General features: G+C 40.6%; 2 protein-coding genes across 3 annotated transcripts in view; both read right to left on the bottom strand.

Moving 5' to 3' along the window:
- The window catches only part of si:ch211-45c16.2 (mitogen-activated protein kinase kinase kinase 13), a 29134-nt gene extending 28048 nt beyond the window's left edge, over positions 1-1086 (bottom strand). Inside the window, exon 1 of one of the 2 annotated variants that reach the window (XM_034134539.1) lies at positions 1005-1086. The gene's annotated coding sequence lies outside the window, so the exon portion shown is untranslated. The remainder of the gene's footprint in view (positions 1-1004) is intronic. The other variant, XM_034134540.1, reaches the window with a different exon arrangement.
- Positions 1087-2759: 1673 nt separating this feature from the next.
- On the bottom strand, positions 2760-19300 carry trpm2 (transient receptor potential cation channel, subfamily M, member 2). The gene is made up of 32 exons (XM_034134424.1): positions 19131-19300; positions 18722-18890; positions 18445-18625; positions 17726-17889; positions 17432-17612; positions 17262-17323; positions 16969-17169; positions 15976-16078; positions 14822-14943; positions 13872-14240; positions 13217-13354; positions 13014-13143; positions 12785-12930; positions 11538-11650; positions 10843-10941; positions 10468-10693; positions 9707-9825; positions 9480-9612; positions 8475-8646; positions 7592-7772; positions 7326-7507; positions 6696-6828; positions 6164-6251; positions 5887-5971; positions 5651-5790; positions 5480-5544; positions 5254-5283; positions 5072-5158; positions 4922-5000; positions 4730-4831; positions 3822-3938; positions 2760-3690 (listed from the first exon to the last, which is right to left on the bottom strand). The coding sequence occupies exons 1-32, from the start codon at positions 19298-19300 to the stop codon at positions 3574-3576; spliced, it is 4404 nt and encodes a 1467-aa protein (XP_033990315.1). The 3' UTR covers positions 2760-3573.
- Between the last annotated feature and the right edge of the window lie 1191 nt (positions 19301-20491).

Raw genomic sequence — 20491 nt, 5'->3', positions numbered from 1 at the left:
TATAAACATGTGAGGTGCAAATCTACTCCTCATTTCATATACATGCAATTACTATATTTTTTAAAGGGCAAGCTTTTACAATGCTATTACTTCTTATTTTTGTAATACAATTGAATATGTTTTAAGGTGTATAATGACTTGTTCAGGATTCAACTCAGGACTTCATAAAGCCAGATTTAAGAATGTCTGATTTGCAATGCAGACACTCAGTATAACATTATACTTAAGTGTTTATAATATTAAATAATACAAGTGGATGGACAACACAAACCTCTCTCATTATGATGCAATACAATCCAACAGCCTCACAAACTAAAGCCTCACTGGTGCATATCCCACCTTCAATCCATGGAGGTGGGATTTACAGCAGGGTTATACACATATCAGTCAGGTGTAACTAACACACTATCAGCTGACTGTTTACATAATCTCAAACGAAATAGCCAACTGTGTGGAGGATCTGTTTTGAATCTTGATTTAGCCACGTAGTCAAAAACATAACAAAAGCAGATTCTGAGTAACATCTTACTAAAAAACAAACACTTCTTCACCACCCACTATAATTTAGCCTCCACTCCTGCAGCAGCCTATAATTTCCTTCTTCTCCAGGCAAGAAAAAACAGGCAAGAAAAGAGTATTGTGTCTGATTCAACAAGATTGTCCACTGAGTGGTTAAAGCGAAAAGAACTCCAACCCTTTAATACTTGCACGACTTTAAAGCTGCTGTTTAACTCCTTGAGATTCTTACTAGTGCTACAATCTTTCTATGTGAACAGCTACGTGTATTATGTGTTGATGTGTGTTTTTTTAAATCGTCTCATAACCAGCAAACAGTTTAAGCGGTATATCGTTGTCGTGATCATTCATTATAGACTCCGCTGACAGCTGCACACTTCGCTTCATTCCACAACAAAACAACATATGTTCTCGTAAAGCTATGGCTATGTGAAGTCACAATTACGATACGTCTTTCCGTAAAAGTCATACAAAATTAAGAATATTACCGTTTAGCTGCGCTGGGCCCGGGTCCCGCAGAGATGTCCGACTGCTGCTGTCTCTCGGTCCATCTATTTGCTCTGGTCTTGTGAGCTTGATACGTCACTTCCGGACACTGGTCCTTCGTACACCTGTAAAGCCCTCCGCGCGTCTTCAAAGATCGTCTACTATACAGATGCGTCCATACTGTTGCAAGTGACACATTATCATAGTAGGTAGACTGTGTACTGTATGTATAATAGGCATTATGTGATCCCACATTTGAACTAATAAAAGACAAACCTACTGTACGTTAGCCTATTAATTGTATTTTAAGTGAATATTTAACATTTACTGTATCACATTTGAGCAGTACTACAAAGATTATGCATATTTATTAGAAGAATAGGGAGGGATGAAACCCTCTTTAATGGTCACACATGCAGAGCACACAGCACACACAGTGAAATTTGGCCTCTGCTTTTAACCCATCCTAGTACAAGGAGTCTAGTACTAGGAGCAGTGGGCAGCTATTGTACAGCGCCCGGGGAGCAATGGGAGTGGGGGGGGGGAGGGGGGTGTCCGGTGCCTTGCTCAAGGGCACCACGGCAGGGCAGGAGGTGAACTGGGACCTCTCCAAGTAGAAGTCCACACTCCATATTTAGGTCTGGTCGGGGACTTGAACCAGCGACCCTACGGCTCCCAGTCCAAGCCCCTACTGACTGAGCCACTGCCGGACTATTAATCAAACTACATGACTGTTATCAAGATAAAATCAGCTCTACATTGACGAGAACTCGTAATAAAATACATCATAACCATGGACAAATTATACAATAAATATATATAAAAACTGAGAGCAGGGCCACATTTGCATGCATTTTTGCTGTTCATAAACATTAAGACATCATAAATATACATTAGGACCTGATTAGGACCCGTCTTATCTTGTACTATTGTGTGCTTTTTGTATTTGTTAGTGTGCATAATGGTTTTCCACATTTGAAAAGAATAATCTTTTCGAACCAAATGTATGCTCATAACTCATCTAATGTCTGTATGACTTTATTGTATAATGTGGTCGTCTAGTGATTCACTGTTGGCAGAGTAACTGCTCTCTTCAGACCCTCTTTGCAGTGTCATGAGATATGAGCGGAGTGGGAGCTCTTCGCTTTTTTTCCTCTTTTACGCTGTGGTTAAAAATAGCTTTTGTATATTTTCAATGGCGCCTCCCCGCCAGGGACAGGAACAATAATACAAATAAAGCCAGTGAAGTTGTTTACAGATAAAAACATGTAACTGTTTAGCAAGATTGCCTAAGGGTACGCAGAGAATAATCTTAACAAGTAAACGTAAACGACTTTAAGCAGATGCATGTCGGAACTTTGCAATCAGTTCACAAGGCTTAGTTACACATTAAAGTCACAGTTCTGTATGTTCAGAGTATTTTCATGCTCTCTGATTGTCTGTCGAAGAAATACTTCATTTATCAAAAGGAGGAAAGTTACCTAGCAGAGGAACGAAGAGGGTGTGAAACCGATACTGCACAGTCTGGCCACCTGTGCCTGAGCCAATGAGCAGCCTCACAACATGCTCCGAAACTACTGCAGACTGCACGCCTGGCAGGTGGAAAAAAACACTGGAAGATAAATAAATGACATGTGCACGAGTTCACTGTGCTGAGATGAATTCAAAAGTGTTCCGTTTTAAGTTAAATAAGCCTACTTGCAGAAGTTGAACGACAAACAGCAAATGCAGGTAAAACACATTCAATTTAGGTTTTTATTTACAATTATTAAGGCTAGAGTGCTTGATTATGTAAGGGTTGCGCTGGAGTTAAAGGCAACACTGATATCTTGACACAGATACATTGAGTAGACTTATTTAGGTATATTAAGGGTGTACAAAACCTCCATTACAAGTGAAACTCCTGCATTTAGTTAAGGAAAGGTATTGGCAGCAAAATATATTTTTAAGAACAGTCTTCAGTATGGCCCCTTTCAGAAGTTACATACCGTAAGTCATTTTATTGCATTATTATTGATGCATTACCTTGTAGGTGGCTTTTTGGTTGAGCTGGACCTTTTTATAGTTCTAGCGTTGGCCATCCAGAACAATACATTATATTATATACACAGTGAGATCATGATTTGCATTTGTATGTTTTGTATGGAAAAAGTAACACCTACAGTAACTTCTACTACATTTAACTTTCAGATACGTTAAGTAAAAAGTACCAGATTTGCCTCAGAAATAATGCAAAAGTATGGAGAAGCATACAATGAAAACAATCATTAAAGTACAACTTCCTCAGAAAGGAGGTATTCATTATCAGTTTACACATACAGTATTACTGCCTAGTGCCTACATAAGCATGAGCAGTAAAGCACAGTGTGTGGGCTAAACATTCAGTGTACTGGCCAATAACATCTGTGCAAATTGTTGAAAATATTCCATAGCAGCATACATTATGGCTTTATCGAGTCTTGTTTCAAGTGCATTCAGTGCAACAGAATAACATTTCAGCATCAACATAAGGCAACATGAAGGAACCCTGTGGATGGAGAGGCACATTTACAGCTACAGCCGCGTTGAACATCAGAACTTCCTGTTGTGCAGCTCTGCAACCAGCCGCAGTGAGTCTCTTTGGTTGGCGCTAAGTCTGGTTTTGCCGCTCACCTCTCGCCACTGAAGAGCGCCATGGCTGCTCACCACCTGAGACGGAGATAATCACAAAACAAAGATATGTTCATTCTATATTCACTTTATGAGGAATCATGACCTGATGTCGGACTGTGCCAAAATCATCAAAATTAAGAGGAACAATACAATAATAATGTTCTCACCATACTGTTGATATCGTCAGTCGTCTGGCTTGCTCTGTCCAGGTGAATGTTAAGGACTGTGATTTCCACCCAGGCATTATCTGTGTTTCTGCAGTCATCCACATAACCCTCAAACACCTGAAACACAGTAAGTGCAAGTCATAGTCGACAACTTCCTCAATGTCAGAGTAAAGAAACAGATGTTTATATAGGTATCATTGATGTATTCATCATCAGACAGGTTTAACCTCTAACAACAGCCATGTTTCCTTGATCAAGGCACTGGCCATTTAAGATGAAAGGAGCCTCAACTTAATGCATCACATTTTCTCGGTAGAAGACTTTGATGTGGTCAGATATCTGACATTTTTGAAGGGAGGTATTCTTGAGTGTGATCATTTATCCATAAGGGTAGGCTGTATAGTATAACCTGTCAGTATAAGGCAATACAGTTTAATTGCACCTTAAATTGCATCCTCCAAAAGGATCCTACAAGTGATCCAACTCCTCTCTTCTTGAAGGTAGGATTTATTACACACTGTTGTATTGGATTACATTGGATTAGGCTAGGTGGACTCAATTCACAAGACAACTGAGTGTTTGTTTCCAAGCAAGCTACACAGTTGGTTTCTCGTGTTGACAGAGTGTGTTGTGTTCGAATACAGAGCTCAGTGTTAGCCAAAATATTTGTAATATCATTACTAAATATTAAGCTGATTTTGACAATACAGATACTTAACCTCTCCCGAGACAACCAGAGTGAGACACATAACAAACAGACTGAACTTAAGTCAAATATGTTGTTTCTTTCAATGTTAAAGGGTTCTCTACATAATGTGACAAGACACTTATACTAACAACAATCCTTCATCCGATTGCTGTCAGTAAACCAACTTACTCTATAAGTCTAACTGAAGTGTTAAACAGACCTTTGTTCCCTCTGATAATTTGGCATTTACTATCTCATACATCTTCTTTCCCATGGTTCTCCTAAGAATCACTGGCAGGTGATCAGCAGATTCAATGGGTCCCTGAAGGTTTGAAACCAAAACAGAACAGTTCATTTATTTAAATAATGCAAAAAGAAAGAAAACAGATTAAGTTAGGAAAGATGGACGCACCCCAGGTAAAGCCAAGGTTCCCTGCTTCTCATCCCAAACCACCACGTAGTCCAAAACAGAGCGCTCGCTGTCTCCCCAGCTAAAAGATGGATTCAAAGTCATAAACAGGCTTTGCAATACAGATGTGGGGAAACAACCTTCTTAACGTACCGTGTCAGCACGAGGTCTAGATTGGGATTTGGACCCAGTTGGCTTAGTGCACCCCGTCCCCTCATGCCAGTCCTCCCTCCTGGATTTCTAACGGCAGATCAGATACACATCACCTATCAACACAAGCTTAAAAGGTTCATGTAAATGCTATTTGATGCCTTGAGTATCCTTGAATATCATACCTGTAATTATTTGAGGCCTCTGATTCTGATCTGCAAAAAGAAAAGGAAACATAAGAGATAGGGAGCATTGTAATTTGTTATATTTTCTATTACTGAGAGATGTTTCAATAGGAACATACTGTACATTGTTATTTTTACAAAAACATCCATACCCACCCCATAACTGTATACACACCTTCCTAATCGGAATAAACATCCCTTATTCTCTTGTAAAGAAATGACATACCCATCCACATGGTCCCCACTTTCTTCAGACGTGTAATAAGACGGCATGTAACAGGTGAAGCTGAACTGAAAAAAAAGTGACAGGAAACAAACTGGCTTCATAAACTATCTTTTACCACAGTGATGTTGGTGATGATGCTGGAGGTGCTGTGGAGAAACGTTTGTGTATTACCTCCCATGGCACTTTCTCTTCAGGCACAGGGAAGCGTGTGAGTTTGCTGTTGGGATAGTAAAACTGACGGGCGTTCACGTGGCACTTGTCCTCTTTCTCTGATGCATACATATCAGTGGACTCTTCTGTTGTGGTCAGTGCTGCAGGGAAAAGGGAATAAAAGTGAGCACGAACAAGAGGAGATTTGTTGTGAAATATGTTAGAAATAATGAAAAATTAAGAAGTTGGTTGCTAACTTGGTGGTTGTGCATCTTTTGCTGTAAAACCCTGACATTTCAGACTTTCCATAATCCACTGCAGGGCTTTGGCGGACTGCATTACCTTATGAGACACAACAGAAATGGGTCAAACACATGTTATGACTGCTTATGCAACCTCAAAGATGACAATTCGAGAGAATATTCCACAAACACACATTAAGAAAGTGTGTCATCTCTTCTCTGCCTCGTACATAGTGTGAAATGTTACAGATACAGGTGCGATATTTGTGATAACCAAAAATCAGGTCACAACCTGCTCCTCTAGTCGAGCCAGTCTCTGCACCGTGGCATCAGAGCCCATCTCCTCTTCCCTCTCCAGCCGCTCTGTTATGGTGGTAACCCTCAGGAAACAAACAAGACCAGTGTGGGTGTCTGCTGGGTATTTGAATACCACTCCCAGATTGTTTAGTACGAAACATGTTTCATCAAATTAGACCCTTATTAAACCTGAAAAACACAGACTATGGTATCTTGCTGATACTGTAGTTAAAGAAAAAATAAATTGAATTTTTTGTTATATGCTACAGGATAGTTGTATTCCTAAAGGATCATTTATGGAGGTAAAATCCAACTTTCGTAGTACATTTGTGTGTTTATAATTTTGTATTCCACTATCTATTCCTGTTTCCCCTATTTCTATAATAATATGTCACTATGCAAAACTGTAATGGATAGTATGATTTCAGAAAGAATAAATTACATTTAAAAAAATCACACTTTGGATTGCTCCAGACCAGAGTATTATTTTTCAGCCACGCTGGTCTGCGTTCCTGTGGGAGTTTTACTTTTGTCCCGTGTCCACGATGCGGCGCTCCATGCTCTGGCTCTGCTCCTGCCGCGTGGACAGCAGGTATCTGTCCTTCATCATGGCCTCCCAGGACAGCAGCTCCTCCTCCTCCACCTGAGGAAGCTCACACTCTGAAAACAGCATCACATGCCTTTTCATTATCTTTAATACTTTGCATGTGTGTATGCAAAATGAGCATCAGCACAAAATCATACACGGCAATGACTGTGAAGTGTCAAAGGTCATGGGACGGTTAGGGAAAAGTCAGGGGTTACGATTAGTTGTTAATTTATGAACTAAACACATAATTTTGTGATTACATGTGGTTAATTATGGAGGGAATTGTAACCCCATTTTAAAAACACAATAATTTAAAAGCTCTAAATTGATGAAAATGCTTGTTTTACCAAAGCAGTGTTGGGAATAGGAGGATTTTCTTCAAGTATTTGACTAAACTGATAACAATCTGGCTCTTACATGCCAAATTGTTGTGTTAAATCAGTCATATTTAATGAATAATAACGTTTTTTTAAATAGTGATAAAGCAAAATGATTGAGAGGAAGTCTGCAGCATCTTAACAGGAAGTCTACTTTGAGCATGGGCAGAAATAAATAACCAAATGCTTACTGAACTCTGTGGTAGTGATGGGCGTCCTGCACAGCACCACGTTCCTAATGAAGAGGTACAGATGGCTGAGGATGATGAAAGGGGGCGGGGCAGCGGGGCGGCTGTGGTACTCCTTGATAAGCTCGTATCTTTGAAACTTCCATATCCTGTCTGTGTTGTCCTGAACTTCCTGGAACGTGAAGCTGTGCAGGAACACAAAGAGAGACAGAGGTTAACGGGGGAACATCGGATAAAAAGGACTCACAGAGGTTTGGAGGTGAACTCACTTGAAGATGGCGATGAGCAGGTTCAGCAGCAGTATGTTGGCAAAGAGCAGGTAAATACATAGCATGATGATGGTGAGCCACTCGGGGAAGGCTGGCATCTGGTTTTCATTCAGCACAGGACACTTGGGCTTTAGAGGATCACTGCCATTCATGGTGCAGGAGTCTAGTTTAAACTCAGCATCTGCAGAGGGCAAACAGATCATTTCCTTGTTGAAAATATCTTATATAATCACTTCTGAGCCCTGTGAAAACCTAGAAATTATTAGGTCTCCTATCATGCAAAATGCACTTTATATGACGTAATATCGGAAATGTGGGCTGGCTTTCAGAAACGTCGCTATCAGAAACAATGTATGACGTGTTTTGGAAGTAATATGGTCTGTGTTACATTAGCAAGCATCGCTAACACTCAGAGCTAACCTGTACTGGAGAGAGTATGTGTTAAAAAGCAGGAAATACAAAAAGGAACTCACTTTGAGCTCCATACTGTTTCAGAAATAATCCTTGATGTGGTTTGGAACATGATATTGCATTTAATCACGGCAGCATTTAGCTGAGAATCTCTCGGGTAGAATTCTGAGCAGGCGTAAGCTCCCCCCCCTCTTTTTTTTCAAAAAAAAAAAAAAAAAAAAAGCTAAGGACCCAGAATCAGCACTTCTCTTACAGGGCTGAAATAGAGGGGTATGAGGCATGGCTAAAATGGGTGATCTATTTTGAGCAAAACACTTCATAGACATGTTTTTTATAAATTGTTATATATCTGAGACCTATAATATATGCCTAAAAATAGTATAATAGGAGACCTTTAAGTCATGCTTCACACATTATTTCCACTTTTAACTAAAAGGAAAGTTATACAACTGTCTGTTCTGTTTCCACTCACAATCAATATTTGTGGGGAAATTCCCAAATATGATGAGGTACGGCTCATAAACGGCCCCGCGGACAATCCAGTCCAGCCGGTTGTCGTTGTGGATGAGGATGCCTTGTTTGGCCACTCCGTACGCCACCACCCAGATACTCAGCAGGAACATGAAGAAGAACAAATCCGTCATCTGGAAGACAAACATAAATCTGTCACAGGCTAGAAACACTTAGAAATGTGGGCACATCTGAATACTGCTGCAACTAGGGACATGTACGGTTTGTTTGCCCACAAAGAGACATTCAATTACTCCAAAGAGACACAAAAAGACTACAAAGAGAGAAAAAAGGCTACAAAGAGAGACAAAAATGCAACCAAGAGAGCAAATCAACTGAAAAGAGAAGCAAAACAGCCTCACAAGGACTTTTGCATAGAGACATAACAACCAAAAAGAGACCAAAAATGAATGCAGAGAGACATAACAACCAAAAAAGACACGAAATGACCATTAAGGCAGAAATAAACATAGCACAGTTACCCAAAAGGAACACAAAACCACTACAGAGAGACAGAAACATCAAAAAAGGCTAAACAATGATGTCTTTCTCCTGGGTAGAGAATCCACCCATGTATGTACAGTGGAGACTTTTACTGGGTTACATTTTAAATTCAAAGAACTTCAGAGAGTTGGATGTGCCAGCTTTCTGCTTTGAGCATCATAACCCTAACCCTTTAGTATTTCAAAGGCTGCCCTCTTGCTCAACATATGATCTCTGACACAAACAATAATGGTGTTTGACTGCTTAGCAACAAGCAGACCAACTGCAACATTTTGTTCAAAAACACCTTCAAGTTCAAACAAAGTGCACATTATTCATCTGCAGACACCAGATGGAGGCCCAGTGGAGCAACAGCTTATTTTTGTATAAGATAAATAGTGCTTTGGAGTGTAGCATTTTGTGCTCTGCAGTTGCATACACATTACATTAGGTTGGCATCTATTACATTGTACGTAAGCCTCACCATCCTCCTGACGATGATGATTTTGGGTCCAAGTGTTCTACTGATAGTGAAGATGGCCATTAGCCGGAGGCAGAAGACCACAAAGTCGATGCAGAGGAGGATTTTACCCGCATAGAACAGCTCAGTCGTCAGCCTGAAATAGAAAAACGTGATGATTCATACATTACCAAGAGGGTGGAAAGCACTTCCATGGCCTAAAGGGATTGTCTGGGAGGAAGGATACTTACCTAAATGCGAGGCCGATAATAAAGAAGAGGATGGAAAGAACGTCTAAAATATTCCACAGGTCGTTGATGTACATCCTGGCTTTCTTACGAAACCCAAAGCCATCCGGATCGTGAAACAGCTGAGATGGAAAAGACACATTAAGGGAAGACACTACAGGTCAAAAGGGTAAAGAAATTGTCTAACGGATAACACCAGGAAACTTCCCCAGTTTATTTATTAAAGATACTTTGCGTATCACACGTTTTCTTATAAATTATGTTTGATCATGCAAATGAGGCATTGTCTTAACTTAAGTGCAGTTTTGCATAGATTTCAGGCAACAAAATCTAAATATTGTATAAAGCCAAGTTAAAAAATATTGTGCCCTTTTGTTGTCAAATTAGAGTCAATGGATATTAGTTAGGGACATTTGGATATTTCTTTGTTTCACTCCAAAATTGGGGAAAAATGTCATAATGACATCCGAAAAATCAATTTTGGCCATGATGTTAGGGAGAAAATATCACATAAATCAAGCTATGTATGATATAAGAACACACCCCTCAGTGTTTGTATTTTAAAATGCAATATATTTTGCAAGAGACTACAGGTAATTAAGTACAATAATTTAAATCATAGACATATTGATCAAATGTTCTCAGTTTATTACTTACATTAAGACAATTGGCCTGTGGTGTACAGTTCAGTAATGTAGTGAGTAATATAATAATTTATTGGAATAAGGCATACATAGATAAAACATGTCCCAGCTCTCTCTCACCTGTCTGACCTCCTCACACACCAGCGAGAGCAGCCAGATGTAAAGCAGCACCTCCCCACTAGAGGGCGTAGCCTGGAAGTCGATCATCAGCACCACAGCAAAGAGGAAGAGGAAGGCGAAGTAAGACACGATATTCAAGTAGAACTTGGCCTGCGGAGAGCTGTACATACGGAGCAGCCTGGACCATCTGCCCAGAGGCTTCTGCCGCTGCAGGCCGGAGGAGTCGCTGTGGGCACAGAGGTCGAGGGGTCACAGACATGTACTGCTTTCCCCTACATGTGAAATACAGTCAGGAAATGGCCACACAGTCATAAAAAAACGTTGTTTGTATTCATCATTTGCTGCTAATGTGTTGAAAGGCGACTTGTTACTCACAGACTACGAGTGCTTGTTCGAAGTACACTTCCCGTTACACTCTCCACTGTCTTGATTTCTTCGTTCATCTCAGCTTCTCTCTGAATGACTTCATCGCGTCTAGTCAGAATAATAACTCATTAAGAAAACCTACCACTCGTTAACATCGCTATAGATGCCCAACAAGCGGTAGAAAAGGTTAGTAGATTTACAAAACAAAATAAAATATAAAAAAACTATAAACCTTAGTTACATGTATGCATGGCAGAGATACATATACAAATGCAAAGACGTGTTCTTTTAAATAATTAAACCACTACAATATTACTCCAAATGTTTGCATCTATGATGAACTTAATTGCTTTGGTATTACTATACATAGTGTTTTTACTACAATGTACTGACTTTTCTGCTACAGACCTTCTGGACATGCTTTCATACAACTCTTGATTAGGTGGCCTTAACTTCTGAAAGTCCCTTATGACACTGATATGAATTTGATTCTTGTGATGAAGCAAGGGACATATTAAGCATTTTACTTGATCTAATCATCATTTAACCACTGCATTATTATCTCAGGTTAATATGGGAACATAATGAAGCTTAGATGTCTTGGTTGTTGTTGGAATAAGCAGAACCATCATTGACAGGAGGACTGCACTTTCCGTTTCACATGTTAGGACTTTATATATATACAGTCTATGGTTAGGACTCACCTGTAAACCAGGAAGCCGGTGTAGATCAGAGGGAAGAAGACCATGCAGAGGAGCACCCTCCACACCGGGTTGTCCACTGAAAGCTCACCGCACCAGATCTGTGTCAGGAAGGCCTTCAGGACAGACATGTTATCAGACATGAACCATATCTGGGTGTTTAATTAAAGTCTCTTTCATCAGGTTTAAATCACTGATCACAGTTTTCCAACTTTCTACTCTAAAACATTTTGTAGTCAGTTATGTATTGTTGTGGTTTTTGTTTATTCTGTTTCTGTTAATTAAAATCAGCATTAAAGGTAGGGTAGGTAAGTTTGAGAAACCGGCTCGAGATACACTTTTTGTTATATTCCATGGAATGCTCTTAACATCCCGATAGCAATGAATATCTTAAGTGCTTTGACAAAAAATCCATAAAATAATGTCATCTGTGGAAGCCGTAATACTGTAAAAAGTACGACCAATCATTTTAGCCGGCCCGGCTAAAATAACTGGATGGCCTACCTGCCTGTCAGCCTTCCATCTGCGCACAAACTTATCTCGTGCCCTCATTGGTCATGTGCGCGTTCGTGTGTGTTGGAGGAGGGGCTCTGTAAGGAAGTGGCAGATTTTCTCCGGTTGTGTATTTTCAAATTCTAGCGATCTCAGGCCGGTTTCTCAAACTTACCTACCCCACCTTTAAGTGTGTAATTAGTGTAATTAACCTGAAACACAGTCAATACACAAGTAATTTGTTTATATGAAGTATCAAGTTTTTCTTTTTTCTCCCTTTTGAAAATATTTATATGTTTTAATATTCTTTGTAGATTTGGTTATATATCGATAAAGTACTTCTTTAACGGGTCTGCTTGTATAAATTGTGTGTTTTGGGTTTGTGTATGAATCTGTTTATATGACTTGGTATCAAGCTTTTATGTTTTATTACATCTATAAAGTATTTTTGAATAGGTCTGTTGATATAAGTTGTGTATTTCTGTTCATTCGGATGCATTTCTTTGATTGTGTATTTTAGGTCTGGGTAAATGCAATTTTGGTGGTGTGTTTTGTATTTATTGTTTTAGTGTATTTCATGGTTAGTTACCCTATACCAATTTCTTGTTCAAAATAATTAGATTCAAACCAGTTTTGTGTTCAACAGTGTGTGGATGTGCATTTTAATCTTCTACGTAACAGTGCAAACAAAAGGTAGAAGTCTCAAGATTTTAAGACACGGTTGAAAGAATATAAATAAATCCCTTATAAAAGTGTACCTGAACTCCAGACTGAGCTACAAAGCTTTTATCGTCCGCCTCCAGAGCCAGCCTGAGGCATGTCGTCCTTCCCCAAGACGGAGACGCACGAAACAACAGCTTCTGAGCCCGCTCTTCGTCCCAGTTGTGGCACTCATTGAACACACCTGGGAAACACACACAAAAGCAGACACATGCTCAACTTGTAACATCTTTATTTAAGCCACTCATCATGTCTGTAGTGTTATACCAATAGCGTGTTTCTCATAGTGATTGGCGAGCTTCTTCATGTCCTCCGCCTCGTCCGCATCCATTCCTTCAGCTGCCATCGTCTTCAGGATCTTACTGGCGGCCAGCGCAGCCGACATGCAGTCTGTACACTGCGCACATACAGATACACAGTTATTTATCTATTGTTTTTCTAAAACTTTGTCTGTATGTGTGTTTGATCACCTGCTCCCAGGCGATCTCAGCCAGCTCCCTATTGTTCTGGACGACAGCCCACAGGAAAATGTCTCTGCCCGGGTCCCTCTGCGCGCCAGGACTGTCCTCCTTTAGCGGAGCTTGAGAAGATGTCGAGTTTTTAGACAGCTAGATAAAAAGTGAAGGAATATGTTGCATTAACAACCTGCTTGAAGGGTAAGGAAATATATCTTGAGTCCAAATCCTCCCAAGGCCTCTTAAGGCACCAATATCGATTTCTTAGATAAATATTTAATTATACCTCCTGTAAATGTAACATCCCAAAGTGAAGATCTAACTCCCTGATGACTTTTCTGGTGGAAAAAAACATTTGTTGGACTTTTTTTAAATAGAATCAAATCTTCAATGTTATTGTAAACAGGCGTGTCAAGGCAAGTCAAGAGAAGCATGAATTGTTTTAATGACACAACATTTCAGTCCGTAGACCTTCATTTGTTGAAGAAATACTGAAATCCAGAAATACCCCCCTTTTCTTTGTATTCTAATTACAGAATTAAAATCCTTGCAGTGCAATAAAACACTGTTACCAGGGTGAATAGAGAGGACATGACCTCAGCAACTTGTAAGAAACACCTATTTTTCAGTGTTAAACTCAATTCAATTGTAGATAACAATAATCACTCACTGATGCTGACGTATCTTCCAGACACATGTTGAAATGGTACGTCATGTTGGAGGGAAGGTAGAGGGCCTGGGTGAAGCTGCCCAGCAGGCGGCGCACCTCATCAGACACATGAGTCAAGGAGACCATTTCTCCTTGTCCCGATCGAACCCGATGCCTCATGCCGAGCGTCTTCTTCCTGTGAGCGTTGTGGACCCGCTTGGCCAGCTTGCGGAGGAAGATGCACGATGGCAGCTGTTTGTAAAGCTCACACAGGGTCTCCTCGTCCTGCAGGAAGTCCCTCAGACTCACGCCGTTCTCCAGCAGTAGACTCACAAACTCAGGCTTGTTGCCAACCAGGGCCGAGAACATGGCCCAGTGGAGGTCCCTGGACTGCATGGGAGCAAGGCAGGAGAACACAGAGAAACACACTTCCGCTTTAATGCGTCATCATCAGCAGGGAATGTTGCTCAAAATTTGACAATTATGTAAAGTGACTTGGATAGCAACATGGGAAGAAAAACTATCTTTTATGATACTATATGTTGGGAAAATACAGAATGTACTCTTCCAATATCGGAGTAGCCCGTGATAACAAAGGCCCTACGTAGCTGTGTACGTAACAGGATGTATGATTACCTAGAAGAGGGTCAGGACACACTGTTTTAGGCATATGATAGCTATGTGACAACGATTAACATTCAGCCTCTATGGAGATAGACATATGACTGTCATGTTTATTGCTTATGTGGGTCTTAGCTAATCTGAACTAAGCATAGAATACTGCTTTGAACCGGTATTCATGTCTCTTGTGACTGAATAACACCCTCTCTTGTATACTGTTCGGGAAGTAGTTGTCCCATATGCTCTGTATGTGATGACTACTTCCATTCTTGCAAGGATACAAAATAAATGTATCCTGATTATTGAAACTCAAGCCGGTGACAAGTGATATTTTCCTAACATGAACCTACCTTCCACTGCCTCTCCTCAGTGAAGATCTCAGTCTCAGCTATGTCCACTCGGTTCCAGGCTATAGCCAGCTCCAGCTGCCTCTTCCAGGACTCGGTGCCAAGCGACTCACTGGTCCTCGAGGCTGAGTGGAGAATTCATAGTGACACAAGGCAAAGAATGTGACACTCAATTACTGATTGAATGCTGGAGAAATAAAACCATTTTGTTACAAGGTCTCTCTGCAGTCGGATCATCCACTCTACCCAATCAAGGCACTCTACTGTTCAGTTTAAAAATTAAACTTAGTGTATATGTTGTCGTGAAATTATTAAAACCATAACTTCCAACAGTGTTGAAAGTTCAAAGAGTTATTTTTTTTGGTCGAAAAACAGTCAAAAACCCAAATATATTGTTCTATTAGCAACATATTGGGGAAAATATATTGAGAAAAGCAATAAATTGAGCACAAACTTGAAAACTAGTGTTGATATTTGACTCGCAGATTTTTTTCTCGATCATCAAATCAATACATGTATCAGCTAATTGTTGGTGTGGTAACCTGGGGTAACACTAAGTAGGTAAGCAGCAGGTAGCAAGGCTCTATTCCAAAACAGAGATACAACTTGTATGTGGCAACAATAAAAGACTAATTTGTCCTCGCTGAGTGAGCAAGACAACTGCCTGGAAATGCATTTGAATTAATCCAGAGATGGAAACCTCAGACAACGCAGCTTAGCTAGTGTGCTGAGACATCATGATGTGAATGCTCAGTGAATGTCCAGTGACATGAAATCACTTTAAGTACACTTATGGCTCATCATGCTTTTATACCAATAGGAATTAAGCCTTCTCTTAATGGGCATTGCTCTTCCTCCATACCAGCATTAGGATCAATACACTTACCATGCTTATTTCTTAGGAACAGATTATGTATGGCTATCAATGTCTGTCTGTATAGAAAATCCATTGAAATTGAAACAAATAATTGTTTCGGTTTTGAATTTCGGCACATGGATACTACAGTCCATTGGATTAGTCTTCTGTGAAGCAACATTATACTTGCTGAGAGCTGGTTTGGCACTAAGCCTTATCGCCTTTTAACTTGATGCTGTGTTGCATGCCTGCAGTCTTTCCAGTCTGGTGCTGAGCATCTTTGGAAGAACCAAATCCTTACCTTTAAGTAGCGCTTGAAGAATAGCCACGTCCACATCCCCGTGATTGTCCTCGCTAATTCTAAATATGGTTAGCAAGTGAGGCATCCTGATGATGTCCTGAATCTGGCACAGAAAGGAGACACAATGTGTAGGGTTTCATATCAAACCTGGACCAAGGAACAGCCAGAAGACCCTAGAAAGAGGACATTAGGGGCTCATAAGGCTCATAATTTACATTCTAAAATCAACTGGTAACCTGAGATGGGAGGTAAACCGGCTCCTTGATGTTTTTAAGACCCTATTGTTAGAGAACAGGAAACAGTAAAGGAACTTAAATTGAGCTAATGGCGTCCCATATTATACTATATTTGAACAATATTTTATAGGGCCATATAGACACAAAACATGTCTCTGAAGTGTTTTGCTCAAAATACCAAACAGATCAACCATTGTAGCCATGACTCATACCCCTCTATTTCAGCCCTGTACCACCGTTTTTAGAGATGTGGGTAAGGAGGAAAAGAGAGAGGGTTGTATTTTCTGACACTTTGTGAGTCTCCTTACACACTTGGGACTATATACTTATGTATAAAAGACATTAAAAAGTGCATTTTGCACAATAGGGGACCTTTAGAGCTAAACGCTACAAACCACAGCAACCATGATCATCAGATGCAAGCAATGCTGTTTGTCAGTCACTTTATCCTGGCTGAAATGTCTCAACACTGATTGGATGATTTCTCTAGTGGATAATGCTTACTGATTATGATGTTCTTTTGACTTTTTTCTTCTAGTGCTAATATGAGGGCAACATTTTTAGGACTGAAATTGGATGGACTGCCATTGATTTTTGGTACAGACAAGGTCCCAAAGAATTGTGTTCTCTTAAGTTGTAGATGTGTTTTTTTTTTTACTGCTAACTGTTTGTGTAGCTAATTATAAATTAAGATAGTAACAGAGACATACATGGACATTGGCCTTTAATTATTCAGGTTGTCAGTTTGTTCAATTACCTTCTTGGTCCATTCTATGATCCTGAGGTCGGGGAACTTCTCATACTCTTGGCCAAAGAACCTTTTCATTAACTGGTGGATGAGGGCGATGGTGACCCGGGACACTGACAGAGCTGCCACCGTGGCGATCACATCGGCTATTCTCCCTGAGCCCTCCAGGATCACACATGGTGTACCATTCAGCATGGCGTTATAGATGGTCTGAGACGAGAAACACAAGATATTCAGATTAGAGCGAGCGAGACAGGATCAGATACACTGAGAAAGAGGGAGAGAGAGAACCGATGACTCACGTTTAGAGTGCCTGGTCCTCCATCCAAAACCACACACACTACGGGGATCGTCACGCCACTTTCTGAAAATTAGACGTTAAGAAAATCAATATTAAAAGCAGCACAGAATACAATCAGATTTGAGATGTTATCTTGATGCCTTTGCAGATGCTACATCAGCTATTTGTAACCTTTGTTTCCAAGACGTTTCCCGGAGATGCATTTCTCCAGACAGCTACGCAGCTCAATCTCAACTCCATAATTTCCCTGGGTCCCATCGTCAACCAGCAGGAAGTGGGTGTGGTTGTTATCGAGGCAGGAGAGTCGACCCTGGCCCTTGATGTCCAGCTCATAATGGGCTGGGAAACAACCCTGCAGACGAGAAAAAAGGGAAAAGGAGAAAGAGAGGCAGGAAAAACAACAGATATGCTTTGCAGGTGATGATTCTCGCCAAAGTAAAAATGTGTGATTGTGTTTTTTCTTACCTCTGGATGCACCAAAGCGTCCCTGTTGTGAATGGTTCCCCACGTTGCCACTCCGATAGCCACAATCTGGCCCTGTGTGGAGCTGCTGAGGGCGTAGTCCCTCACAGCCTTCCCTACATGCTTCATCACACCTGTGTGCGTACCACCGGTGATGATCCATGCTCCTAAATACAACATGGGTCCCATTTAACCTTTGCTGAAGCATTCAAATGTCCCTAAGAGGCCTGGGCCAAACCAGGAAACAGGTAACACCAAAGTATGTGGACAAGGACCAAATACTGTGCACAAATTGTCAATTTTTTTGCATTGTTAGCCTAAATGTAAATATATATAGATGTCAGATGAGACTAAGGAAGGTAAAGCAAAAATAAACTCAAGTAAGAGCAATATCTTTCATATAAATTCTAATTCGTTTTTCTTGTTTTGCTGCATTGCTACAGACTGTTCTAGTGAGTTTTCACATACAGACTATACATTTAAAATCAAGTTAAACCTAAGCAGTATGAAATGGTAAACTGTCAGTAAGATTAGTGAAGGAGATAACTGCACTTTTAATAGCACTAGTTTGGGCAGGAGGAGTGAACCTGTCAGTCATATACAGCATATTTTATCACAGGCATACGCCCAAACTCCATAACTACACATGTTCATAAAACACATACATTCACAGATATTCTGGCTAATCATTGGTAGCCCTTTACTGTACATATGAGGCTCACCTGTTGTCTGGGCCACTTTGATAAGACCTCTGTTGAACATGTTGTTAAGACGAGCCTTCAGGTAGAAGTTTTTAGCCCCCCCGGTCACTGAGATCAGCAGGTTGGGAGGGGACAGTCTCCACTGTTCAGTCAGTAACTGGTACAGGATTTCTGGGTTGGTGTCTGTTGACACTCGCATATACTGAGAATGAAACACAGACAAAAAGGCAAGAATGAAGACAAACAGGCAAGCATACACATGTAAGTTTATTAAAGTGGAAAGATAGGATAGTTTCACCTTGCCCGTCTTTTGTCCCAAACCACCAAAGCTGATGTCCCCAAAAGCGTCTGTGGGCACTTCGTGGAGATGTCTGTGTTTGTGCCATGATTCGCCAGTGAAGTCCTCTGGTTTGATGGCTTCATCATTATGTTCGATTTTTGAGTAGCCGCACTTACATATGTCCTCTCTAACGGAGAAACGAGAGTGAATGCTTGTAATGTCTCCATGTAGAAGCACAGTTTGACAACTGACAGATTAAGTTAACATAGCAATACACAGCTGCCCTCAGGGTGGTTAAAGGCAACGCCTCCTCTCACATACGCACAACAGAGATGCTGCAGTATGTCTGTACTGAGCAGCAGCAGCAAATAGCAAGGTCAGTTTAAAGACTTTCATCACCACCAGAGCACAGAGCAGCTGATCCTACCTGACACCCTTTTCATAGAAGCAGCATTCCTTCTTGTGTATATTCTCCCTGGTCCAGGAGGTAAAGGCGCAGCGCTGGAAAGAAGGGGAGGGAGAGAGATGCTTAGTGGGTCTGGTTGTGCTGATCGCCAGAGAATGAACCGGATGTCCCTCCACCTCAGCGTTCTCCATCCTGGATGCAACATGGGGGGGACAAGCTTCACAGATTTGCCTCAGGCTGAGAGCTGACAGCCTGACAGGAGAGAGGAGGCTCTGCAGTCAGGACTGTGGGTGCTGGACGCACTCAGCACTGCATCAGTGATGTCAGAGCGGAGCTAAAGAAGAGCAGGCTGCTGAAACCCGACCAAACTAACGGGACAGAAAGTAGCCCTGTGCCCGCTCTAGATCAATAGATTACTGCATTTCTGTGAGCAGATTAATTACACACCCAATTTAGAAATTAAAAGATTATAAATGTTGTAGATTGTTAATCACAGTAAAAAAAATATGCGTTGTTATTGTAAACTCAGGTTTTTCACAAACTTAAAATGATCCAGCATTGGAAAGTACATATTTGAGGTTTGAGGTACTTTGCCAGAGTCTTTTTATTTTCATTTACTTTACATCTATTCCACTGTGTGATATATTGTCCTCTCTACTACACCAGTTATTTTTCAGATAACGATTTGACATACAAAACATATTAAATAACTATAATTATTAAAATTCATCAAACGTGTTAGTATACCATCATGCTTCACCAACATCAACATTAAAATATATAGTAATGTGACATGCAAACACTCACCTTTTTCATTCGACTAACCATCCGGTTCATGTCATATTTGTCGTGCCGCAGCTCCGGGATAATTTGCTGTGGGTGAACCTTATTCTCTAATTTAGACAGCATTTCTGAGGAAGTAAAAGAAAAATGTTTAGCTGAAATCATCCTCTTGGAAGAAGAGCTTCTTTTGGTGGAAGTCTGAAGAGACAGGTGCCAGAGTGTGCAGCTTGTCAGTTAATGGTTCCTAATCTATAACACTTGGAGAGCCTGGGACTTTAGTATCCTGACATAAGCCTTTATCTTACTGTCATGTGACCTGCATTCTCTCAACTTCCTCCACCCAGGCCCCTGGAATCACAGCTTTCAACTCCATCAAATAGATTTTTTTCAAATTAAGAACCTACACCTAATTCCACATATTTAAAGTCTACACTAACCCGTTGATTCAGTCATCACATCCTGCAGAGACAGTACATCCTTCATGATGTCAACTGTGTGGAGAGGCTGTGAAAGCCTTGTTATGTTGCACTATTTAATGGCTCCACCCTCTCAAAACCATATTAACCTCTTCTGCTCAATCTGCTGTCCAGTCAGTCCTC

The sequence above is a fragment of the Trematomus bernacchii genome, unplaced genomic scaffold (genome assembly GCF_902827165.1).
Source record: "Trematomus bernacchii unplaced genomic scaffold, fTreBer1.1, whole genome shotgun sequence".
Lineage (NCBI taxonomy): Eukaryota > Metazoa > Chordata > Actinopteri > Perciformes > Nototheniidae > Trematomus > Trematomus bernacchii.
The sequence above is the reverse complement of the archived record's forward strand: the minus strand, read 5'-3'. Positions and strand labels throughout refer to the sequence as shown.

What these genes read in the sequence shown, in the direction of transcription:
- trpm2 (XM_034134424.1), bottom strand. Translation starts at nt 19,300, where the DNA reads ATGGAGAACGCTGAGGTGGAGGGACATCCGGTTCATTCTCTGGCGATC. An exon ending in CTATGAGAAACACGCTATTG is followed by an intron (nt 12,931 to 13,013) that starts GTATAACACTAC and finishes TGTGTTTCCCAG; the next exon opens with GTGTGTTCAATGAGTGCCAC. An exon ending in AAAAGATGCACAACCACCAA is followed by an intron (nt 5,791 to 5,886) that starts GTTAGCAACCAA and finishes TTTTCCCTGCAG; the next exon opens with CACTGACCACAACAGAAGAG.